The 24730-nt window shown below is 41.7% G+C and overlaps 1 protein-coding gene across 1 annotated transcript in view; it reads left to right on the forward strand.

Moving 5' to 3' along the window:
- Nucleotides 1-283: 283 nt before the first annotated feature.
- The window catches only part of LOC140438605 (uncharacterized), a 42553-nt gene continuing 18106 nt past the window's right edge, over nucleotides 284-24730 (forward strand). The window contains exons 1-10 of the mRNA XM_072528266.1: nucleotides 284-2138; nucleotides 2571-5594; nucleotides 5643-6221; nucleotides 6351-7226; nucleotides 7371-7610; nucleotides 9663-10538; nucleotides 10683-16202; nucleotides 16731-17114; nucleotides 18735-19754; nucleotides 19995-20521. Of these exons, the coding sequence (XP_072384367.1) occupies nucleotides 1121-2138; nucleotides 2571-5594; nucleotides 5643-6221; nucleotides 6351-7226; nucleotides 7371-7610; nucleotides 9663-10538; nucleotides 10683-16202; nucleotides 16731-17114; nucleotides 18735-19754; nucleotides 19995-20521 (14064 nt within the window). The 5' untranslated portion in view covers nucleotides 284-1120. The remainder of the gene's footprint in view (nucleotides 2139-2570; nucleotides 5595-5642; nucleotides 6222-6350; nucleotides 7227-7370; nucleotides 7611-9662; nucleotides 10539-10682; nucleotides 16203-16730; nucleotides 17115-18734; nucleotides 19755-19994; nucleotides 20522-24730) is intronic.

The following is a 24730-nucleotide window of genomic DNA, read 5'->3' on the forward strand; positions in this document are numbered from 1 at the left end:
ACCAGTTCCCTTTTTTGTTTCAGTTATTACTATAATGTCTCTTTATACAGTGCTAGTCAAAAGTCCGTTCCTCCCCTCGCATTTTTTGAACGGTTTTTGTTATAACAGTGAAATTTGAAGGGAGGTAATAAACAGACGTATGCTTCTCAACTAGTCATAACAGGTTTAGTAATAGTGACAGATGACGTTACAGCGCCACTGTGACAGATGATTTTAAATGGGACCTTATGACAAGTGATGCCTCGTTTGAAAGGTAGTGAAAATACCTATTTAGTCATAATAACTTTATTTTGAGTTTAAGCTTATTTTGATGAATAAATTAAATAAATACTAAAATTATAGCTTCTTATTTCATTAATAAATATTTAACAAACAGTTCTTATAGTACGTGTTCAAAATGTGCTCTATCTACTTCCTGACAGTAATACATTCTATTTCTAAACACTTGCCGTACTCGTTCAAATTTGTCGGAGAAAATTGCCCCACATTCTTCAACAATTCGTTGTTTCAAAATGTCAATATTGTCGAGTGCTGCAATTTCAAGTATTAACGGTTCAATTGCATTTTGTAACATCTCCAGATATACTTCACCGGTTAAGTTATTATTGAGAAAAACAGATCGAACTATGTGGTTTCCCAAAATACCTGCCAAAACATTTATTTTTTTTTTGAAAATTGAGTATGTGTTTCACGAAACGAAAGACGTGAGGATTTGTATCACTCCAATACCTCACATTGTGGGTATTTACATTTTCATTGAGAGAAAAAGTACTTTTGTCACCAAGTGTCAACAAGTTGTTTAAAGTGATCTTAAAAATTATTTGTACTATTAAATGGCTTTCATATTGACCACGTGCAATTAGAACAAAAGGCACAACGTCACATAATCCGACTTAATTAAATAGAGAGTTGTAGTCAAGAATAATTGGAATGCAAGTATTGGTAATTCAAATTATCCATGCATATAATACTACTTCTACTAATCACAATACATCATTCTTTTAAATGTCTAATAAGACCAATTAAATATTTTATTTAGACAACAAAGTATAATAAATTAACTAATATTAATAAAATTATTTCAAACTTAACGACCGCTCCTGCAGATATCGGTGGAACAATGGATGCAGGCGTTACAAAAGGTGGTACTATAGTAGTTGTTATAGTCGAGGTAGAACGTTCTGTTCTCCCAGTAGGTAGACTCGAAGTGATAGTCGAAGTAGGTGGTTCTGTTGTATCAGTAGTTGCGCTGGAAGATGTAGTCGAGGTAGACGATTCTGTTGTCTCAGGAGTTGTACTGGAAATTGTAGTCGAAGTGAAAGGTTGTGTTGTCTCAGTAGATGTACTGGAAATTGTAGTCGACGTGGAAGGTTGTGTTGTCTCAGGAGTTGTACTGGAAATTGTAGTCGAATTGGAAGGTTCTGTTGTTTTAGTAGTTGGACTGGAAATTGTAGAAGAAGTGGAAGGTTTTGTTGTCTCAGGAGTTGTACTGGAAATTGTAGTAGAAGTAAAAGGCTGTGTTGTCTCAGTAGTTGTACTGGAAATTGTAGTCGAAGTGGAAGGTTGTGTTGTCTCAGGAGTTGTACTGGAAATTGTAGTCGAAGTGGAAGGTTGTGTTGTCTCGGTAGTTGTACTGGAAATTGTAGTCGAAGTAAAAGGCTGTGTTGTCTCAGGAGTTGTACTGGAAATTGTAGTCGAATTGGAAGGTTCTGTTGTCTCAGGAGTTGTACTGGAAATTGTAGTCGAAGGGGAAGGTTGTGTTGTCAAAGTAGTTGTACTGGAAATTGTAGACGAAGTGGAAGGTTGTGTTGTCACAGGAGTTGTACTGGAAATTGTAGTCGAAGTGGAAGGTTGTGTTGTCACAGGAGTTGTACTGGAAATTGTAGTCGAAGTAAAAGGCTGTGTTGTCTCAGGAGTTGTACTGGAAATTGTAGTCGAAGTGGAAGGTTGTGTTGTCTCAGTAGTTGTACTGGAAATTGTAGTCGAAGTGGAAGGTTGTGTTGTCTCAGTAGTTGTACTGGAAATTGTAGTCGAAGTAAAAGGCTGTGTTGTCTCAGGAGTTGTACTGGAAATTGTAGTCGAATTGGAAGGTTCTGTTGTCTCAGGAGTTGTACTGGAAATTGTAGTCGAAGGGGAAGGTTGTGTTGTCAAAGTAGTTGTACTGGAAATTGTAGTCGAAGTAAAAGGCTGTGTTGTCTCAGGAGTTGTACTGGAAATTGTGGTCGAATTGGAAGGTTGTGTTGTCTCAGTAGTTGTACTGGAAATTGTAGTCGAAGTGGAAGGTTGTGTTGTCTCAGTAGTTGTACTGAAAATTGTAGTCGAAGTAAAAGGCTGTGTTGTCTCAGGAGTTGTACTGGAAATTGTAGTCGAATTGGAAGTTTCTGTTGTCTCGGGAGTCGTACTGGAAATTGTAGTGGAAGTGGAAGGTTGTGTTGTCTCAGGAGTTGTACTGGAAATTGTAGTCGAAGTGGAAGGTTGTGTTGTCTCGGTAGTTGTACTGGACATTGTAGTCGAATTGGAAGGTTCTGTTGTCTCAGGTGTTGTACTGGAAATTGTAGTCGAAGGGGAAGGTTGTGTTGTCAAAGTAGTTGTACTGGAAATTGAAGTCGAAGTGGAAGGTTGTGTTGTCTCAGGAGTTGTACTGGAAATTGTAGTCGAAGTGAAAGGTTGTGTTGTCTCAGTAGATGTACTGGAAATTGTAGTCGACGTGGAAGGTTGTGTTGTCTCAGGAGTTGTACTGGAAATTGTAGTCGAATTGGAAGGTTCTGTTGTCTCAGGAGTTGTACTGGAAATTGTAGTCGAATTGGAAGGTTCTGTTGTCTCAGGAGTTGTACTGGAAATTGGAGTCGAATTGGAAGGTTCTGTTGTCTCAGTAGTTGTACTGGAAATTGTAGTCGAAGTGGAAGGTTGTGTTGTCTCAGTAGTTGTACTGGAAATTGTAGTCGAAGTAAAAGGCTGTGTTGTCTCAGGAGTTGTACTGGAAATTGTAGTCAAATTGGAAGTTTCTGTTGTCTCGGGAGTCGTACTGGAAATTGTAGTGGAAGTGGAAGGTTGTGTTGTCTCAGGAGTTGTACTGGAAATTGTAGTCGAAGTGGAAGGTTGTGTTGTCTCGGTAGTTGTACTGGAAATTGTAGTCGAATTGGAAGGTTTTGTTGTCTCAGGTGTTGTACTGGAAATTGTAGTCGAAGGGGAAGGTTGTGTTGTCAAAGTAGTTGTACTGGAAATTGAAGTCGAAGTGGAAGGTTGTGTTGTCTCAGGAGTTGTACTGGAAATTGTAGTCGAAGTGAATGGTTGTGTTGTCTCAGTAGATGTACTGGAAATTGTAGTCGACGTGGAAGGTTGTGTTGTCTCAGGAGTTGTACTGGAAATTGTAGTCGAATTGGAAGGTTCTGTTGTCTCAGGAGTTGTACTGGAAATTGGAGTCGAATTGGAAGGTTCTGTTGTCTCAGTAGTTGTACTGGAAATTGTAGTCGAAGTGGAAGGTTGTGTTGTCTCAGTAGTTGTACTGGAAATTGTAGTCGAAGTAAAAGGCTGTGTTGTCTCAGGAGTTGTACTGGAAATTGTAGTCGAATTTGAAGTTTCTGTTGTCTCGGGAGTCGTACTGGAAATTGTAGTGGAAGTGGAAGGTTGTGTTGTCTCAGGAGTTGTACTGGAAATTGTAGTCGAATTGGAAGGCTCTGTTGTCTCAGGAGTTGTACTGGAAATTGTAGTCGAATTGGAAGGTTCTGTTGTCTCAGGTGTTGTACTGGAAATTGTAGTCGAAGGGGAAGGTTGTGTTGTCAAAGTAGTTGTACTGGAAATTGAAGTCGAAGTGGAAGGTTGTGTTGTCTCAGGAGTTGTACTGGAAATTGTAGTCGAAGTGAAAGGTTGTGTTGTCTCAGTAGATGTACTGAAAATTGTAGTCGACGTGGAAGGTTGTGTTGTCTCAGGAGTTGTACTGGAAATTGTAGTCGAATTGGAAGGTTCTGTTGTCTCAGGAGTTGTACTGGAAATTGTAGTCGAATTGGAAGGTTCTGTTGTCTCAGGAGTTGTACTGGAAATTGGAGTCGAATTGGAAGGTTCTGTTGTCTCAGGAGTTGTACTGGAAATTGTAGTCGAAGTGAAAGGTTGTGTTGTCTCAGTAGATGTACTGGAAATTGTAGTCGAATTGGAAGGTTCTGTTGTCTCAGGAGTTGTACTGGAAATTGTATTCAAAGTGGAAGGTTGTATTGTCACAGGAGTTGTACTGGAAATTGTAGTCGAATTGGAAGTTTCTGTTGTCTCGGGAGTCGTACTGGAAATTGTAGTGGAAGTGGAAGGTTGTGTTGTCTCAGTAGATGTACTGGAAATTGTAGTCGACGTGGAAGGTTGTGTTGTCTCAGGAGTTGTACTGGAAATTGTAGTCGAATTGGAAGGTTCTGTTGTCTCAGGAGTTGTACTGGAAATTGTAGTCGAATTGGAAGGTTCTGTTGTCTCAGGAGTTGTACTGGAAATTGGAGTCGAATTGGAAGGTTCTGTTGTCTCAGGAGTTGTACTGGAAATTGTAGTCGAAGTGAAAGGTTGTGTTGTCTCAGTAGATGTACTGGAAATTGTAGTCGAATTGGAAGGTTCTGTTGTCTCAGGAGTTGTACTGGAAATTGTAGTCGAATTGGAAGGTTCTGTTGTCTCAGGAGTTGTACTGGAAATTGTAGTCGAAGTGAAAGGTTGTGTTGTCTCAGTAGATGTACTGGAAATTGTAGTCGAATTGGAAGGTTCTGTTGTCTCAGGAGTTGTACTGGAAATTGTAGTCGAAGTGGAAGGTTGTATTGTCTCAGGAGTTGTACTGGAAATTGTAGTCGAATTGGAAGGTTCTGTTGTCTCAGGAGTTGTACTGGAAATTGTAGTCGAAGTGGAAGGTTGTGTTGTCTCGGTAGTTGTACTGGAAATTGTAGTCGAAGTAAAAGGCTGTGTTGTCTCAGGAGTTGTACTGGAAATTGTAGTCGAATTGGAAGGTTCTGTTGTCTCAGGAGTTGTACTGGAAATTGTAGTCGAAGGGGAAGGTTGTGTTGTCAAAGTAGTTGTACTGGAAATTGAAGTCGAAGTGGAAGGTTGTGTTGTCACAGGAGTTGTACTGGAAATTGTAGTCGAATTGGAAGGTTCTGTTGTCTCAGGAGTTGTACTGGAAATTGTAGTCGAATTGGAAGGTTCTGTTGTCTCAGGAGTTGTACTGGAAATTGTAGTCGAAGTGAAAGGTTGTGTTGTCTCAGTAGATGTACTGGAAATTGTAGTCGACGTGGAAGGTTGTGTTGTCTCAGGAGTTGTACTGGAAATTGTAGTCGAATTGGAAGGTTCTGTTGTCTCAGGAGTTGTACTGGAAATTGTAGTCGAATTGGAAGGTTCTGTTGTCTCAGGAGTTGTACTGGAAATTGGAGTCGAATTGGAAGGTTCTGTTGTCTCAGGAGTTGTACTGGAAATTGTAGTCGAAGTGAAAGGTTGTGTTGTCTCAGTAGATGTACTGGAAATTGTAGTCGAAGTAAAAGGCTGTGTTGTCTCAGGAGTTGTACTGGAAATTGTAGTCGAATTGGAAGTTTCTGTTGTCTCGGGAGTCGTACTGGAAATTGTAGTGGAAGTGGAAGGTTGTGTTGTCTCAGTAGATGTACTGGAAATTGTAGTCGACGTGGAAGGTTGTGTTGTCTCAGGAGTTGTACTGGAAATTGTAGTCGAAGTGGAAGGTTGTGTTGTCTCGGTAGTTGTACTGGAAATTGTAGTCGAAGTAAAAGGCTGTGTTGTCTCAGGAGTTGTACTGGAAATTGTAGTCGAATTGGAAGGTTCTGTTGTCTCAGGAGTTGTACTGGAAATTGTAGTCGAAGGGGAAGGTTGTGTTGTCAAAGTAGTTGTACTGGAAATTGAAGTCGAAGTGGAAGGTTGTGTTGTCACAGGAGTTGTACTGGAAATTGTAGTCGAATTGGAAGGTTCTGTTGTCTCAGGAGTTGTACTGGAAATTGTAGTCGAAGTGGAAGGTTGTATTGTCTCAGGAGTTGTACTGGAAATTGTAGTCGAATTGGAAGGTTCTGTTGTCTCAGGAGTTGTACTGGAAATTGTAGTCGAAGGGGAAGGTTGTGTTGTCAAAGTAGTTGTACTGGAAATTGAAGTCGAAGTGGAAGGTTGTGTTGTCACAGGAGTTGTACTGGAAATTGTAGTCGAATTGGAAGGTTCTGTTGTCTCGGTAGTTGTACTGGAAATTGTAGTCGAAGTAAAAGGCTGTGTTGTCTCAGGAGTTGTACTGGAAATTGTAGTCGAATTGGAAGGTTCTGTTGTCTCAGGAGTTGTACTGGAAATTGTAGTCGAAGGGGAAGGTTGTGTTGTCAAAGTAGTTGTACTGGAAATTGTAGTCGAAGTAAAAGGCTGTGTTGTCTCAGTAGATGTACTGGAAATTGTAGTCGAATTGGAAGGTTCTGTTGTCTCAGGAGTTGTACTGGAAATTGTAGTCGAAGTGGAAGGTTGTATTGTCTCAGGAGTTGTACTGGAAATTGTAGTCGAATTGGAAGGTTCTGTTGTCTCAGGAGTTGTACTGGAAATTGTAGTCGAATTGGAAGGTTGTGTTGTCTCAGTAGTTGTACTGGAAATTGTAGTCGAAGTGGAAGGTTGTGTTGTCTCAGGAGTTGTACTGGAAATTGTAGTCGAAGTGGAAGGTTGTGTTGTCTCGGTAGTTGTACTGGAAATTGTAGTCGAAGTAAAAGGCTGTGTTGTCTCAGGAGTTGTACTGGAAATTGTAGTCGAATTGGAAGGTTCTGTTGTCTCAGGAGTTGTACTGGAAATTGTAGTCGAAGGGGAAGGTTGTGTTGTCAAAGTAGTTGTACTGGAAATTGAAGTCGAAGTGGAAGGTTGTGTTGTCACAGGAGTTGTACTGGAAATTGTAGTCGAATTGGAAGGTTCTGTTGTCTCAGGAGTTGTACTGGAAATTGTAGTCGAATTGGAAGGTTCTGTTGTCTCAGGAGTTGTACTGGAAATTGTAGTCGAAGTGAAAGGTTGTGTTGTCTCAGTAGATGTACTGGAAATTGTAGTCGACGTGGAAGGTTGTGTTGTCTCAGGAGTTGTACTGGAAATTGTAGTCGAATTGGAAGGTTCTGTTGTCTCAAGAGTTGTACTGGAAATTGTAGTCGAATTGGAAGGTTTTGTTGTCTCAGGAGTTGTACTGGAAATTGGAGTCGAATTGGAAGGTTCTGTTGTCTCAGGAGTTGTACTGGAAATTGTAGTCGAAGTGAAAGGTTGTGTTGTCTCAGTAGATGTACTGGAAATTGTAGTCGAAGTAAAAGGCTGTGTTGTCTCAGGAGTTGTACTGGAAATTGTAGTCGAATTAGAAGTTTCTGTTGTCTCGGGAGTCGTACTGGAAATTGTAGTGGAAGTGGAAGGTTGTGTTGTCTCAGTAGATGTACTGGAAATTGTAGTCGACGTGGAAGGTTGTGTTGTCTCAGGAGTTGTACTGGAAATTGTAGTCGAATTGGAAGGTTCTGTTGTCTCAGGAGTTGTACTGGAAATTGTAGTCGAATTGGAAGGTTCTGTTGTCTCAGGAGTTGTACTGGAAATTGTAGTCGAATTGGAAGGTTGTGTTGTCTCAGTAGTTGTACTTAAAATTGTAGTCGAAGTGGAAGGTTGTGTTGTCTCAGTAGTTGTACTGGAAATTGTAGTCGAAGTAAAAGGCTGTGTTGTCTCAGGAGTTGTACTGGAAATTGTAGTCGAATTGGAAGGTTCTGTTGTCTCAGGAGTTGTACTGGAAATTGTAGTCGAATTGGAAGGTTCTGTTGTCTCAGGAGTTGTACTGGAAATTGTAGTCGAAGTGAAAGGTTGTGTTGTCTCAGTAGATGTACTGGAAATTGTAGTCGACGTGGAAGGTTGTGTTGTCTCAGGAGTTGTACTGGAAATTGTAGTCGAATTGGAAGGTTCTGTTGTCTCAGGAGTTGTACTGGAAATTGTAGTCGAATTGGAAGGTTCTGTTGTCTCAGGAGTTGTACTGGAAATTGGAGTCGAATTGGAAGGTTCTGTTGTCTCAGGAGTTGTACTGGAAATTGTAGTCGAATTGGAAGGTTGTGTTGTCTCAGTAGTTGTACTGGAAATTGTAGTCGAAGTGGAAGGTTGTGTTGTCTCAGGAGTTGTACTGGAAATTGTAGTCGAATTGGAAGGTTCTGTTGTCTCAGGAGTTGTACTGGAAATTGTAGTCGAATTGGAAGGTTGTGTTGTCTCAGTAGTTGTACTGGAAATTGTAGTCGAAGTGGAAGGTTGTGTTGTCTCAGGAGTTGTACTGGAAATTGTAGTCAAAGTGAAAGGTTGTGTTGTCTCAGTAGATGTACTGGAAATTGTAGTCGACGTGGAAGGTTGTGTTGTCTCAGGAGTTGTACTGGAAATTGTAGTCGAATTGGAAGGTTCTGTTGTCTCAGGAGTTGTACTGGAAATTGTAGTCGAATTGGAAGGTTCTGTTGTCTCAGGAGTTGTACTGGAAATTGTAGTCGAATTGGAAGGTTCTGTTGTCTCAGGAGTTGTACTGGAAATTGTAGTCGAAGTGAAAGGTTGTGTTGTCTCAGTAGATGTACTGGAAATTGTAGTCGACGTGGAAGGTTGTGTTGTCTCAGGAGTTGTACTGGAAATTGTAGTCGAATTGGAAGGTTCTGTTGTCTCAGGAGTTGTACTGGAAATTGTAGTCGAATTGGAAGGTTCTGTTGTCTCAGGAGTTGTACTGGAAATTGGAGTCGAATTGGAAGGTTCTGTTGTCTCAGGAGTTGTACTGGAAATTGTAGTCGAATTGGAAGGTTGTGTTGTCTCAGTAGTTGTACTGGAAATTGTAGTCGAAGTGGAAGGTTGTGTTGTCTCAGGAGTTGTACTGGAAATTGTAGTCGAATTGGAAGGTTCTGTTGTCTCAGGAGTTGTACTGGAAATTGTAGTCGAATTGGAAGGTTGTGTTGTCTCAGTAGTTGTACTGGAAATTGTAGTCGACGTGGAAGGTTGTGTTGTCTCAGGAGTTGTACTGGAAATTGTAGTCGAAGTGGAAGGTTGTGTTGTCTCGGTAGTTGTACTGGAAATTGTAGTCGAAGTAAAAGGCTGTGTTGTCTCAGGAGTTGTACTGGAAATTGTAGTCGAATTGGAAGGTTCTGTTGTCTCAGGAGTTGTACTGGAAATTGTAGTCGAAGGGGAAGGTTGTGTTGTCAAAGTAGTTGTACTGGAAATTGAAGTCGAAGTGGAAGGTTGTGTTGTCACAGGAGTTGTACTGGAAATTGTAGTCGAATTGGAAGGTTCTGTTGTCTCAGGAGTTGTACTGGAAATTGTAGTCGAAGTGGAAGGTTGTATTGTCTCAGGAGTTGTACTGGAAATTGTAGTCGAATTGGAAGGTTCTGTTGTCTCAGGAGTTGTACTGGAAATTGTAGTCGAAGGGGAAGGTTGTGTTGTCAAAGTAGTTGTACTGGAAATTGAAGTCGAAGTGGAAGGTTGTGTTGTCACAGGAGTTGTACTGGAAATTGTAGTCGAATTGGAAGGTTCTGTTGTCTCGGTAGTTGTACTGGAAATTGTAGTCGAAGTAAAAGGCTGTGTTGTCTCAGGAGTTGTACTGGAAATTGTAGTCGAATTGGAAGGTTCTGTTGTCTCAGGAGTTGTACTGGAAATTGTAGTCGAAGGGGAAGGTTGTGTTGTCAAAGTAGTTGTACTGGAAATTGTAGTCGAAGTAAAAGGCTGTGTTGTCTCAGTAGATGTACTGGAAATTGTAGTCGAATTGGAAGGTTCTGTTGTCTCAGGAGTTGTACTGGAAATTGTAGTCGAAGTGGAAGGTTGTATTGTCTCAGGAGTTGTACTGGAAATTGTAGTCGAATTGGAAGGTTCTGTTGTCTCAGGAGTTGTACTGGAAATTGTAGTCGAATTGGAAGGTTGTGTTGTCTCAGTAGTTGTACTGGAAATTGTAGTCGAAGTGGAAGGTTGTGTTGTCTCAGGAGTTGTACTGGAAATTGTAGTCGAAGTGGAAGGTTGTGTTGTCTCGGTAGTTGTACTGGAAATTGTAGTCGAAGTAAAAGGCTGTGTTGTCTCAGGAGTTGTACTGGAAATTGTAGTCGAATTGGAAGGTTCTGTTGTCTCAGGAGTTGTACTGGAAATTGTAGTCGAAGGGGAAGGTTGTGTTGTCAAAGTAGTTGTACTGGAAATTGAAGTCGAAGTGGAAGGTTGTGTTGTCACAGGAGTTGTACTGGAAATTGTAGTCGAATTGGAAGGTTCTGTTGTCTCAGGAGTTGTACTGGAAATTGTAGTCGAATTGGAAGGTTCTGTTGTCTCAGGAGTTGTACTGGAAATTGTAGTCGAAGTGAAAGGTTGTGTTGTCTCAGTAGATGTACTGGAAATTGTAGTCGACGTGGAAGGTTGTGTTGTCTCAGGAGTTGTACTGGAAATTGTAGTCGAATTGGAAGGTTCTGTTGTCTCAAGAGTTGTACTGGAAATTGTAGTCGAATTGGAAGGTTTTGTTGTCTCAGGAGTTGTACTGGAAATTGGAGTCGAATTGGAAGGTTCTGTTGTCTCAGGAGTTGTACTGGAAATTGTAGTCGAAGTGAAAGGTTGTGTTGTCTCAGTAGATGTACTGGAAATTGTAGTCGAAGTAAAAGGCTGTGTTGTCTCAGGAGTTGTACTGGAAATTGTAGTCGAATTAGAAGTTTCTGTTGTCTCGGGAGTCGTACTGGAAATTGTAGTGGAAGTGGAAGGTTGTGTTGTCTCAGTAGATGTACTGGAAATTGTAGTCGACGTGGAAGGTTGTGTTGTCTCAGGAGTTGTACTGGAAATTGTAGTCGAATTGGAAGGTTCTGTTGTCTCAGGAGTTGTACTGGAAATTGTAGTCGAATTGGAAGGTTCTGTTGTCTCAGGAGTTGTACTGGAAATTGTAGTCGAATTGGAAGGTTGTGTTGTCTCAGTAGTTGTACTTAAAATTGTAGTCGAAGTGGAAGGTTGTGTTGTCTCAGTAGTTGTACTGGAAATTGTAGTCGAAGTAAAAGGCTGTGTTGTCTCAGGAGTTGTACTGGAAATTGTAGTCGAATTGGAAGGTTCTGTTGTCTCAGGAGTTGTACTGGAAATTGTAGTCGAATTGGAAGGTTCTGTTGTCTCAGGAGTTGTACTGGAAATTGTAGTCGAAGTGAAAGGTTGTGTTGTCTCAGTAGATGTACTGGAAATTGTAGTCGACGTGGAAGGTTGTGTTGTCTCAGGAGTTGTACTGGAAATTGTAGTCGAATTGGAAGGTTCTGTTGTCTCAGGAGTTGTACTGGAAATTGTAGTCGAATTGGAAGGTTCTGTTGTCTCAGGAGTTGTACTGGAAATTGGAGTCGAATTGGAAGGTTCTGTTGTCTCAGGAGTTGTACTGGAAATTGTAGTCGAATTGGAAGGTTGTGTTGTCTCAGTAGTTGTACTGGAAATTGTAGTCGAAGTGGAAGGTTGTGTTGTCTCAGGAGTTGTACTGGAAATTGTAGTCGAATTGGAAGGTTCTGTTGTCTCAGGAGTTGTACTGGAAATTGTAGTCGAATTGGAAGGTTGTGTTGTCTCAGTAGTTGTACTGGAAATTGTAGTCGAAGTGGAAGGTTGTGTTGTCTCAGGAGTTGTACTGGAAATTGTAGTCAAAGTGAAAGGTTGTGTTGTCTCAGTAGATGTACTGGAAATTGTAGTCGACGTGGAAGGTTGTGTTGTCTCAGGAGTTGTACTGGAAATTGTAGTCGAATTGGAAGGTTCTGTTGTCTCAGGAGTTGTACTGGAAATTGTAGTCGAATTGGAAGGTTCTGTTGTCTCAGGAGTTGTACTGGAAATTGTAGTCGAATTGGAAGGTTCTGTTGTCTCAGGAGTTGTACTGGAAATTGTAGTCGAAGTGAAAGGTTGTGTTGTCTCAGTAGATGTACTGGAAATTGTAGTCGACGTGGAAGGTTGTGTTGTCTCAGGAGTTGTACTGGAAATTGTAGTCGAATTGGAAGGTTCTGTTGTCTCAGGAGTTGTACTGGAAATTGTAGTCGAATTGGAAGGTTCTGTTGTCTCAGGAGTTGTACTGGAAATTGGAGTCGAATTGGAAGGTTCTGTTGTCTCAGGAGTTGTACTGGAAATTGTAGTCGAATTGGAAGGTTGTGTTGTCTCAGTAGTTGTACTGGAAATTGTAGTCGAAGTGGAAGGTTGTGTTGTCTCAGGAGTTGTACTGGAAATTGTAGTCGAATTGGAAGGTTCTGTTGTCTCAGGAGTTGTACTGGAAATTGTAGTCGAATTGGAAGGTTGTGTTGTCTCAGTAGTTGTACTGGAAATTGTAGTCGAAGTGGAAGGTTGTGTTGTCTCAGGAGTTGTACTGGAAATTGTAGTCAAAGTGAAAGGTTGTGTTGTCTCAGTAGATGTACTGGAAATTGTAGTCGACGTGGAAGGTTGTGTTGTCTCAGGAGTTGTACTGGAAATTGTAGTCGAATTGGAAGGTTCTGTTGTCTCAGGAGTTGTACTGGAAATTGTAGTCGAATTGGAAGGTTCTGTTGTCTCAGGAGTTGTACTGGAAATTGGAGTCGAATTGGAAGGTTCTGTTGTCTCAGGAGTTGTACTGGAAATTGTAGTCGAATTGAAAGGTTGTGTTGTCTCAGTAGTTGTACTGGAAATTGTAGTCGAAGTGGAAGGTTGTGTTGTCTCAGGAGTTGTACTGGAAATTGTAGTCGAAGTGGAAGGTTGTGTTGTCTCGGTAGTTGTACTGGAAATTGTAGTCGAAGTAAAAGGCTGTGTTGTCTCAGGAGTTGTACTGGAAATTGTAGTCGAATTGGAAGGTTCTGTTGTCTCAGGAGTTGTACTGGAAATTGTAGTCGAAGGGGAAGGTTGTGTTGTCAAAGTAGTTGTACTGGAAATTGAAGTCGAAGTGGAAGGTTGTGTTGTCACAGGAGTTGTACTGGAAATTGTAGTCGAATTGGAAGGTTCTGTTGTCTCAGGAGTTGTACTGGAAATTGTAGTCGAATTGGAAGGTTCTGTTGTCTCAGGAGTTGTACTGGAAATTGTAGTCGAAGTGAAAGGTTGTGTTGTCTCAGTAGATGTACTGGAAATTGTAGTCGACGTGGAAGGTTGTGTTGTCTCAGGAGTTGTACTGGAAATTGTAGTCGAATTGGAAGGTTCTGTTGTCTCAGGAGTTGTACTGGAAATTGTAGTCGAATTGGAAGGTTCTGTTGTCTCAGGAGTTGTACTGGAAATTGGAGTCGAATTGGAAGGTTCTGTTGTCTCAGGAGTTGTACTGGAAATTGTAGTCGAAGTGAAAGGTTGTGTTGTCTCAGTAGATGTACTGGAAATTGTAGTCGAAGTAAAAGGCTGTGTTGTCTCAGGAGTTGTACTGGAAATTGTAGTCGAATTGGAAGTTTCTGTTGTCTCGGGAGTCGTACTGGAAATTGTAGTGGAAGTGGAAGGTTGTGTTGTCTCAGTAGATGTACTGGAAATTGTAGTCGACGTGGAAGGTTGTGTTGTCTCAGGAGTTGTACTGGAAATTGTAGTCGAATTGGAAGGTTCTGTTGTCTCAGGAGTTGTACTGGAAATTGTAGTCGAATTGGAAGGTTCTGTTGTCTCAGGAGTTGTACTGGAAATTGTAGTCGAATTGGAAGGTTGTGTTGTCTCAGTAGTTGTACTGGAAATTGTAGTCGAAGTGGAAGGTTGTGTTGTCTCAGTAGTTGTACTGGAAATTGTAGTCGAAGTAAAAGGCTGTGTTGTCTCAGGAGTTGTACTGGAAATTGTAGTCGAATTGGAAGGTTCTGTTGTCTCAGGAGTTGTACTGGAAATTGTAGTCGAATTGGAAGGTTCTGTTGTCTCAGGAGTTGTACTGGAAATTGTAGTCGAATTGGAAGGTTCTGTTGTCTCAGGAGTTGTACTGGAAATTGTAGTCGAAGTGAAAGGTTGTGTTGTCTCAGTAGATGTACTGGAAATTGTAGTCGACGTGGAAGGTTGTGTTGTCTCAGGAGTTGTACTGGAAATTGTAGTCGAATTGGAAGGTTCTGTTGTCTCAGGAGTTGTACTGGAAATTGTAGTCGAATTGGAAGGTTCTGTTGTCTCAGGAGTTGTACTGGAAATTGTCGTCGAATTGGAAGGTTCTGTTGTCTCAGTAGTTGTACTGGAAATTGTAGTCGAAGTGGAAGGTTGTGTTGTCTCAGTAGTTGTACTGGAAATTGTAGTCGAAGTAAAAGGCTGTGTTGTCTCAGGAGTTGTACTGGAAATTGTAGTCGAATTGGAAGTTTCTGTTGTCTCGGGAGTCGTACTGGAAATTGTAGTGGAAGTGGAAGGTTGTGTTGTCTCAGGAGTTGTACTGGAAATTGTAGTCAAAGTGAAAGGTTGTGTTGTCTCAGTAGATGTACTGGAAATTGTAGTCGACGTGGAAGGTTGTGTTGTCTCAGGAGTTGTACTGGAAATTGTAGTCGAATTGGAAGGTTCTGTTGTCTCAGGAGTTGTACTGGAAATTGTAGTCGAATTGGAAGGTTCTGTTGTCTCAGGAGTTGTACTGGAAATTGTAGTCGAATTGGAAGGTTCTGTTGTCTCAGGAGTTGTACTGGAAATTGTAGTCGAAGTGAAAGGTTGTGTTGTCTCAGTAGATGTACTGGAAATTGTAGTCGACGTGGAAGGTTGTGTTGTCTCAGGAGTTGTACTGGAAATTGTAGTCGAATTGGAAGGTTCTGTTGTCTCAGGAGTTGTACTGGAAATTGTAGTCGAATTGGAAGGTTCTGTTGTCTCAGGAGTTGTACTGGAAATTGTAGTCGAAGTGAAAGGTTGTGTTGTCTCAGTAGATGTACTGGAAATTGTAGTCGACGTGGAAGGTTGTGTTGTCTCAGGAGTTGTACTGGAAATTGTAGTCGAATTGGAAGGTTCTGTTGTCTCAGGAGTTGTACTGGAAATTGTAGTCGAATTGGAAGGTTCTGTTGTCTCAGGAGTTGTACTGGAAATTGGAGTCGAATTGGAAGGTTCTGTTGTCTCAGGAGTTGTACTGGAAATTGTAGTCGAAGTGAAAGGTTGTGTTGTCTCAGTAGATGTACTGGAAATTGTAGTCGAAGTAAAAGGCTGTGTTGTCTCAGGAGTTGTACTGGAAATTGTAGTCGAATTGGAAGTTTCTGTTGTCTCGGGAGTCGTACTGGAAATTGTAGTGGAAGTGGAAGGTTGTGTTGTCTCAGTAGATGTACTGGAAATTGTAGTCGACGTGGAAGGTTGTGTTGTCTCAGGAGTTGTACTGGAAATTGTAGTCGAATTGGAAGGTTCTGTTGTCTCAGGAGTTGTACTGGAAATTGTAGTCGAATTGGAAGGTTCTGTTGTCTCAGGAGTTGTACTGGAAATTGGAGTCGAATTGGAAGGTTCTGTTGTCTCAGGAGTTGTACTGGAAATTGTAGTCGAAGTGAAAGGTTGTGTTGTCTCAGTAGATGTACTGGAAATTGTAGTCGAAGTAAAAGGCTGTGTTGTCTCAGGAGTTGTACTGGAAATTGTAGTCGAATTGGAAGTTTCTGTTGTCTCGGGAGTCGTACTGGAAATTGTAGTGGAAGTGGAAGGTTGTGTTGTCTCAGTAGATGTACTGGAAATTGTAGTCGACGTGGAAGGTTGTGTTGTCTCAGGAGTTGTACTGGAAATTGTAGTCGAATTGGAAGGTTCTGTTGTCTCAGGAGTTGTACTGGAAATTGTAGTCGAATTGGAAGGTTCTGTTGTCTCAGGAGTTGTACTGGAAATTGTAGTCGAATTGGAAGGTTGTGTTGTCTCAGTAGTTGTACTGGAAATTGTAGTCGAAGTGGAAGGTTGTGTTGTCTCAGTAGTTGTACTGGAAATTGTAGTCGAAGTAAAAGGCTGTGTTGTCTCAGGAGTTGTACTGGAAATTGTAGTCGAATTGGAAGGTTCTGTTGTCTCAGGAGTTGTACTGGAAATTGTAGTCGAATTGGAAGGTTCTGTTGTCTCAGGAGTTGTACTGGAAATTGTAGTCGAATTGGAAGGTTCTGTTGTCTCAGGAGTTGTACTGGAAATTGTAGTCGAAGTGAAAGGTTGTGTTGTCTCAGTAGATGTACTGGAAATTGTAGTCGACGTGGAAGGTTGTGTTGTCTCAGGAGTTGTACTGGAAATTGTAGTCGAATTGGAAGGTTCTGTTGTCTCAGGAGTTGTACTGGAAATTGTAGTCGAATTGGAAGGTTCTGTTGTCTCAGGAGTTGTACTGGAAATTGTCGTCGAATTGGAAGGTTCTGTTGTCTCAGTAGTTGTACTGGAAATTGTAGTCGAAGTGGAAGGTTGTGTTGTCTCAGTAGTTGTACTGGAAATTGTAGTCGAAGTAAAAGGCTGTGTTGTCTCAGGAGTTGTACTGGAAATTGTAGTCGAATTGAAAGTTTCTGTTGTCTCGGGAGTCGTACTGGAAATTGTAGTGGAAGTGGAAGGTTGTGTTGTCTCAGGAGTTGTACTGGAAATTGTAGTCGAAGTGGAAGGTTGTGTTGTCTCGGTAGTTGTACTGGAAATTGTAGTCGAAGTAAAAGGCTGTGTTGTTTCAGGAGTTGTACTGGAAATTGTAGTCGAATTGGAAGGTTCTGTTGTCTCAGGAGTTGTACTGGAAATTGTAGTCGAATTGGAAGGTTCTGTTGTCTCAGGAGTTGTACTGGAAATTGTAGTCGAAGTGAAAGGTTGTGTTGTCTCAGTAGTTGTACTGGAAATTATAGTCGAAGTGGAAGGTTGTGTCGTCACAGGAGTTGTACTGGAAATTGTAGTTGAAGGGGAAGGTTGTGTTGTCAAAGTAGTTGTACTGGAAATTGTAGTCGAAGTGGAAGGTTGTGTTGTCACAGGAGTTGTACTGGAAATTGTAGTCGAAGTGGAAGGTTGTGTTGTCACAGGAGTTGTACTGGAAATTGTAGTCGAAGTAAAAGGCTGTGTTGTCTCAGGAGTTGTACTGGAAATTGTAGTCGAAGTGGAAGGTTGTGTTGTCTCAGTAGTTGTACTGGAAATTGTAGTCGAAGTGGAAGGTTGTGTTGTCTCAGTAGTTGTACTGGAAATTGTAGTCGAAGTAAAAGGCTGTGTTGTCTCAGGAGTTGTACTGGAAATTGTAGTCGAATTGGAAGGTTCTGTTGTCTCAGGAGTTGTACTGGAAATTGTAGTCGAAGGGGAAGGTTGTGTTGTCAAAGTAGTTGTACTGGAAATTGTAGTCGAAGTAAAAGGCTCTGATGTCTCAAGAGTTGTACTGGAAATTGTAGTCGAATTGGAAGGTTGTGTTGTCTCAGTAGTTGTACTGGAAATTGTAGTCGAAGTGGAAGGTTGTGTTGTCTCAGTAGTTGTACTGGAAATTGTAGTCGAAGTAAAAGGCTGTGTTGTCTCAGGAGTTGTACTGGAAATTGTAGTCGAATTGGAAGTTTCTGTTGTCTCGGGAGTCGTACTGGAAATTGTAGTGGAAGTGGAAGGTTGTGTTGTCTCAGGAGTTGTACTGGAAATTGTAGTCGAAGTGGAAGGTTGTGTTGTCTCGGTAGTTGTACTGGAAATTGTAGTCGAAGTAAAAGGCTGTGTTGTCTCAGGAGTTGTACTGGAAATTGTAGTCGAATTGGAAGGTTCTGTTGTCTCAGGAGTTGTACTGGAAATTGTAGTCGAATTGGAAGGTTCTGTTGTCTCAGGAGTTGTACTGGAAATTGTAGTCGAAGGAAAAGGTTGTGTTGTCAAAGTAGTTGTACTGGAAATTGAAGTCGAAGTGGAAGGTTGTGTTGTCACAGGAAATGTACTGGAAATTGTAGTCGAATTGGAAGTTTCTGTTGTCTCAGGAGTTGTACTGGAAATTGTAGTCGAATTGCAAGGTTCTGTTGTCTCAGGAGTTGTACTGGAAATTGTAGTCGAAGGGGAAGGTTGTGTTGTCAAAGTAGTTGTACTGGAAATTGAAGTCGAAGTGGATGGTTGTGTTGGCACAGGAGTTGTACTGGAAATTGTAGTCGAATTGGAAGGTTCTGTTGTCTCAGGAGTTGTACTGGAAATTGTAGTCGAATTGGAAGGTTGTGTTGTCTCAGTAGTTGTACTGGAAATTGTAGTCGAAGTGGAAGGTTGTGTTGTCTCAGTAGTTGTACTGGAAATTGTAGTCGAAGTAAAAGGCTGTGTTGTCTCAGGAGTTGTACTGGAAATTGTAGTCGAATTTAAAGTTTCTGTTGTCTCGGGAGTCGTACTGGAAATTGTAGTCGAAGTGGAAGGTTGTGTTGTCTTAGTAGTTGTACTGGAAATTGTAGTCGAAGTGGAAGGTTGTGTTGTCTCAGTAGTTGTACTGGAAATTGTAGTCGAAGTGGAAGGTTGTGTTGTCTCGGGAGTTGTACTGGAAATTGTAGTCGAATTGGAAGGTTCTGTTGTCTCAGGAGTTGTACTGGAAATTGTAGTCGAAGGGGAAGGTTGTGTTGTCAAAGTAGTTGTACTGGAAATTGAAGTCGAAGTGGAAGGTTGTGTTGTCACAGGAGTTGTACTGGAAATTGTAGTCGAAGTGGAAGGTTGTGTTGTCTCAGTAGTTGTACTGGAAATTGTAGTCGAAGTGGAAGGTTGTGTTGTCTCAGTAAATGTACTGGAAATTGTAGTCAAAGTGAAAGGTTGTCTTGTCACAGGAGTTGTACTGGAAATTGTAGTCGAAGTGTAAGGTTGTGTTGTCTCAGGGGTTGTACTGGAAATTGCAGTCGAAGTTGAAGGTTGTGTTGTCTCAGGGGTTATACTGGAAATTGTTGTCGAAGTGGAAGGTTGTGTTGTCTCAGTAGTTGTACTGGAAATTGTAGTCGAAGTGAGAGGTTGTGTTGTCTCAGTGGTTGTACTGGAAATTGTAGTCGAAGTGGCAGGTTGTGCTGTCTCTGTAGTTGTACTGGAAATTGTAGTCGAAGTGGAAGGTTGTGTTGTCACAGGAGTTGTACTGGAAATTGTAGTCGAAGTGGAAGGTTGTGTTGTCTCAGTAGTTGTACTGGAAATTGTAGTCGAAGTGGAAGGTTGTGTTGTCACAGGAGTAGTACTGGAAATTGTAGTCGAAGTGGAAGGTTGTGTTTTCTCAGTAGTTGTACTGGAAATTGTAGTCGAAGTGGAAGGTTGTGTTGTCTCAGTAGTTGTACTGGAAATTGTAGTCGAAGTGGAAGGTTGTGTTGTCTCAGTAGTTGTACTGGAAATTGTAGTCGAAGTGGAAGGTTGTGTTGTCACAGGAGTTGTACTGGAAATTGTAGTCGAAGTGGAAGGTTGTGTTGTCTCAGGAGTTGTACTGGAAATTGTAGTCGAAGTGGAAGGTTGTGTTGTCTCAGTAGTTGTACTGGAAATTGCAGTCGAAGTGGAAGGTTGTGTTGTCACAGGAGTTGTACTGGAAATTGTAGTCGAAGTGGAAGGTTGTGTTGTCTCAGGGGTTGTACTGGAAATTGTAGTCGAAGTGGAAGGTTGTGTTGTCTTAGGGGTTGTACTGGAAATTGTAGTCGAAGTGGAAGGTTGTGTTGTCTCAGGAGTTGTACTGGAAATTGTAGTCGAAGTGGAAGGTTGTGTTGTCTCAGTAGTTGTACTGAAAATTGTAGTCGAAGTGAGAGGTTGTGTTGTCTCAGTGGTAGTACTGGAAATTGTAGTCGAAGTGGAAGGTTGTGTTGTCTCAGGAGTTGTACTGGAAATTGTAGTCGAAGTGAGAGGTTGTGTTGTCTCAGTGGTTGTACTGGAAATTGTAGTCGAAGTGGAAGGTTGTGTTGTCTCAGGGGTTGTACTGGAAATTGTAGTCGAAGTGGAAGGTTGTGTTGTCTTAGGGGTTGTACTGGAAATTGTTGTCGAAGTGGAAGGCTGTGTTGTCTCAGTAGTTGTACTGGAAATTGTAGTCGAAGTGGAAGGTTGTGTTGTCACAGGAGTTGTACTGGAAATTGTAGTCGAAGTGGAAGGTTGTGTTGTCTCAATAGTTGTACTGGAAATTGTAGTCGAAGTGGAAGGTTGTGTTGTCACAGGAGTTGTACTGGAAATTGTAGTCGAAGGGGAAGTTTGTGTTGTCTCAGGAGTTGTACTGAAAATTGTAGTCGAAGTGGAAGGTTGTGTTGTCTCAGGGGTTGTACTGGAAATTGTAGTCGAAGTGGAAGGTTGTGTTGTCACAGGAGTTGTACTGGAAATTGTAGTCGAAGTGGAAGGTTGTGTTGTCTCAGTAGTTGTACTGGAAATTGTAGTCGAAGTGGAAGGTTGTGTTGTCACAGGAGTAGTACTGGAAATTGTAGTCGAAGTGGAAGGTTGTGTTTTCTCAGTAGTTGTACTGGAAATTGTAGTCGAAGTGGAAGGTTGTGTTGTCTCAGTAGTTGTACTGGAAATTGTAGTCGAAGTGGAAGGTTGTGTTGTCTCAGTAGTTGTACTGGAAATTGTAGTCGAAGTGGAAGGTTGTGTTGTCTCAGGAGTTGTACTGGAAATTGTAGTCGAAGTGAGAGGTTGTGTTGTCTCAGTGGTTGTACTGGAAATTGTAGTCGAAGTGGAAGGTTGTGTTGTCTCAGTAGTTGTACTGGAAATTGTAGTCGAAGTGGAAGTTTGTGTTGTCACAGGAGTTGAACTGGAAATTGTAGTCGAAGTGGAAGGTTGTGTTGTCTCAGCGGTTGTACTGGAAATTGTAGTCGAAGTGGAAGTTTGTGTTGTCTTAGGGGTTGTACTGGAAATTGTTCTCGAAGTGGAAGGTTGTGTTGTCTCAGGAGTTGAACTGGAAATTGTAGTCGAAGTGGAAGGTTGTGTTGTCACAGGAGTTGTACTGGAAATTGTAGTCGAAGTGAATGGTTGTGTTGTCTCATGGGTTGTACTGGAAATTGTAGTCGAAGTGGAAGGTTGTGTTGTCTCAGTAGTTGTACTGGAAATTGTAGTCGAAGTGGAAGTTTGTGTTGTCACAGGAGTTGTACTGGAAATTGTAGTCGAAGTGGAAGGTTGTGTTGTCTCAGGAGTTGTACTGGAAATTGTAGTCGAAGTGGAAGGTTGTGTTGTCTCAGTAGTTGTACTGGAAATTGTAGTCGAAGTGAAAGGTTGTGGTGTCACAGGAGTTGTACTGGAAATTGTAGTCGAAGTGTAAGGTTGTGTTGTCTCAGGGGTTGTACTGGAAATTGTAGTCGAAGTTGAAGGTTGTGTTGTCTCAGGGGTTATACTGGAAATTGTTGTCGAAGTGGAAGGTTGTGTTGTCTCAGTAGTTGTACTGGAAATTGTAGTCGAAGTGAGAGGTTGTGTTGTCTCAGTGGTTGTACTGGAAATTGTAGTCGAAGTGGAAGGTTGTGTTGTCTCAGGAGTTGTACTGGAAATTGTAGTCGAAGTGGAAGGTTGTGTTGTCTCAGTAGTTGTACTGGAAATTGTAGTAGAAGTGAGAGGTTGTGTTGTCTCAGAGGTTGTACTGGAAATTGTAGTCGAAGTGGAAGGTTGTGTTGTCTCAGTAGTTGTACTGGAAATTGTAGTCGAAGTGGAAGGTTGTGTTGTCTCAGGAGTTGTACTGGAAATTGTAGTCGAAGTGGAAGGTTGTGTTGTCTCAGTAGTTGTACTGGAAATTGTAGTAGAAGTGAGAGGTTGTGTTGTCTCAGTAGTTGTACTGGAAATTGTTGTCGAGTTGGAAGGTTGTGTTGTCACAGGAGTTGTACTGGAAAGTGTAGTCGAAGTGGAAGGTTGTGTTGTCACAGGAGTTGTACTGGAAATTGTAGTCGAAGTGGAATGTTGTGTTGTCTCAGGAGTTGTACTGGAAAATGGTGTCGAAGTGGAAGGTTGTGTTGTCTCAGTAGTTGTACTGGAAATTGTAGTCGAAGTGGAAGGTTGTGTTGTCACAGGAGTTGTACTGGAAATTGTAGTCGAAGTGGAAGGTTGTGTTGTCTCAGTAGTTGTACTGGAAATTGTAGTCGAAGTGGAAGTTTGTGTGGTCACAGGAGTTGAACTGGAAATTGTAGTCGAAGTGGAAGGTTGTGTTGTCTCAGCGGTTGTACTGGAAATTGTAGTCGAAGTGGAAGGTTGTGTTGTCTCAGGGGTTGTACTGGAAATTGTTGTCGAAGTGGAAGGTTGTGTTGTCTCAGTAGTTGTACTGGAAATTGTAGTCGAAGTGAGAGGTTGTGTTGTCTCAGTGGTTGTACTGGAAATTGTAGTCGAAGTGGAAGGTTGTGTTGTCTCAGGAGTTGTACTGGAAATTGTAGTCGAAGTGGAAGGTTGTGTTGTCTCAGGAGTTGTACTGGAAATTGTAGTCGAAGTGGAAGGTTGTGTTGTCTCAGGGGTTGTACTGGAAATTGTTGTCGAAGTGGAAGGTTGTGTTGTCTCAGTAGTTGTACTGGAAATCGTAGTCGAAGTGAGAGGTTGTGTTGTCTCAGTGGTTGTACTGGAAATTGTAGTCGAAGTGGAAGGTTGTGTTGTCACAGGAGTTGTACTGGAAATTGTAGTCGAAGTGGAAGGTTGTGTTGTCACAGGAGTTGTACTGGAAATTGTAGTCGAAGTGGAAGGTTTTGTTGTCTGAGGAGTTGTACTGGAAATTGTAGTCGAAGTGGAAGGTTGTGTTGTCTCAGTAGTTGTACTGGAAATTGTAGTCGAAGTGGAAGGTTGTGTTGTCACAGGAGTTGTACTGGAAATTGTAGTCGAAGTGGAAGGTTTTGTTTTCTCAGTAGTTGTACTGGAAATTGTAGTCGAAGTGGAAGGTTGTGTTGTCACAGGAGTTGTACTGGAAATTGTAGTCGAAGTGGAAGGTTGTATTGTCTCAGTAGTTGTACTGGAAATTGTAGTCGAAGTGAGAGGTTGTGTTGTCTCAGTGGTTGTACTGGAAATTGTAGTCGAAGTGGAAGGTTGTGTTGTCACAGGAGTTGTACTGGAAATTGTAGTCGAAGTGGAAGGTTTTGTTTTCTCAGTAGTTGTACTTAAAATTGTAGTCGAGTTGGAAGGTTGTGTTGTCACAGGAGTTGTACTGGAAATTGTAGTCGAAGTGGAAGGTTGTATTGTCTCAGTAGTTGTACTGGAAATTGTAGTCGAAGTGAGAGGTTGTGTTGTCTCAGTGGTTGTACTGGAAATTGTAGTCGAAGTGGCAGGTTGTGCTGTCTCTGTAGTTGTACTGGAAATTGTAGTCGAAGTGGAAGGTTGTGTTGTCACAGGAGTTGTACTGGAAATTGTAGTCGAAGTGGAAGGTTGTGTTGTCTCAGTAGTTGTACTGGAAATTGTAGTCGAAGTGGAAGGTTGTGTTGTCACAGGAGTAGTACTGGAAATTGTAGTCGAAGTGGAAGGTTGTGTTTTCTCAGTAGTTGTACTGGAAATTGTAGTCGAAGTGGAAGGTTGTGTTGTCTCAGTAGTTGTACTGGAAATTGTAGTCGAAGTGGAAGGTTGTGTTGTCTCAGTAGTTGTACTGGAAATTGTAGTCGAAGTGGAAGGTTGTGTTGTCACAGGAGTTGTACTGGAAATTGTAGTCGAAGTGGAAGGTTGTGTTGTCTCAGGAGTTGTACTGGAAATTGTAGTCGAAGTGGAAGGTTGTGTTGTCTCAGTAGTTGTACTGGAAATTGCAGTCGAAGTGGAAGGTTGTGTTGTCACAGGAGTTGTACTGGAAATTGTAGTCGAGGTGGAAGGTTGTGTTGTCTCAGGGGTTGTACTGGAAATTGTAGTCGAAGTGGAAGGTTGTGTTGTCTTAGGGGTTGTACTGGAAATTGTAGTCGAAGTGGAAGGTTGTGTTGTCTCAGGAGTTGTACTGGAAATTGTAGTCGAAGTGGAAGGTTGTGTTGTCTCAGTAGTTGTACTGAAAATTGTAGTCGAAGTGAGAGGTTGTGTTGTCTCAGTGGTAGTACTGGAAATTGTAGTCGAAGTGGAAGGTTGTGTTGTCTCAGGAGTTGTACTGGAAATTGTAGTCGAAGTGAGAGGTTGTGTTGTCTCAGTGGTTGTACTGGAAATTGTAGTCGAAGTGGAAGGTTGTGTTGTCTCAGGGGTTGTACTGGAAATTGTAGTCGAAGTGGAAGGTTGTGTTGTCTTAGGGGTTGTACTGGAAATTGTTGTCGAAGTGGAAGGCTGTGTTGTCTCAGTAGTTGTACTGGAAATTGTAGTCGAAGTGGAAGGTTGTGTTGTCACAGGAGTTGTACTGGAAATTGTAGTCGAAGTGGAAGGTTGTGTTGTCTCAATAGTTGTACTGGAAATTGTAGTCGAAGTGGAAGGTTGTGTTGTCACAGGAGTTGTACTGGAAATTGTAGTCGAAGGGGAAGTTTGTGTTGTCTCAGGAGTTGTACTGAAAATTGTAGTCGAAGTGGAAGGTTGTGTTGTCTCAGGGGTTGTACTGGAAATTGTAGTCGAAGTGGAAGGTTGTGTTGTCACAGGAGTTGTACTGGAAATTGTAGTCGAAGTGGAAGGTTGTGTTGTCTCAGTAGTTGTACTGGAAATTGTAGTCGAAGTGGAAGGTTGTGTTGTCACAGGAGTAGTACTGGAAATTGTAGTCGAAGTGGAAGGTTGTGTTTTCTCAGTAGTTGTACTGGAAATTGTAGTCGAAGTGGAAGGTTGTGTTGTCTCAGTAGTTGTACTGGAAATTGTAGTCGAAGTGGAAGGTTGTGTTGTCTCAGTAGTTGTACTGGAAATTGTAGTCGAAGTGGAAGGTTGTGTTGTCTCAGGAGTTGTACTGGAAATTGTAGTCGAAGTGAGAGGTTGTGTTGTCTCAGTGGTTGTACTGGAAATTGTAGTCGAAGTGGAAGGTTGTGTTGTCTCAGGGGTTGTACTGGAAATTGTAGTCGAAGTGGAAGGTTGTGTTGTCTTAGGGGTTGTACTGGAAATTGTAGTCGAAGTGGAAGGTTGTGTTGTCTCAGGAGTTGTACTGGAAATTGTAGTCGAAGTGGAAGGTTGTGTTGTCTCAGTAGTTGTACTGAAAATT

This window comes from Diabrotica undecimpunctata, chromosome 4 (assembly GCF_040954645.1).
Source record: "Diabrotica undecimpunctata isolate CICGRU chromosome 4, icDiaUnde3, whole genome shotgun sequence".
NCBI lineage: Eukaryota > Metazoa > Arthropoda > Insecta > Coleoptera > Chrysomelidae > Diabrotica > Diabrotica undecimpunctata.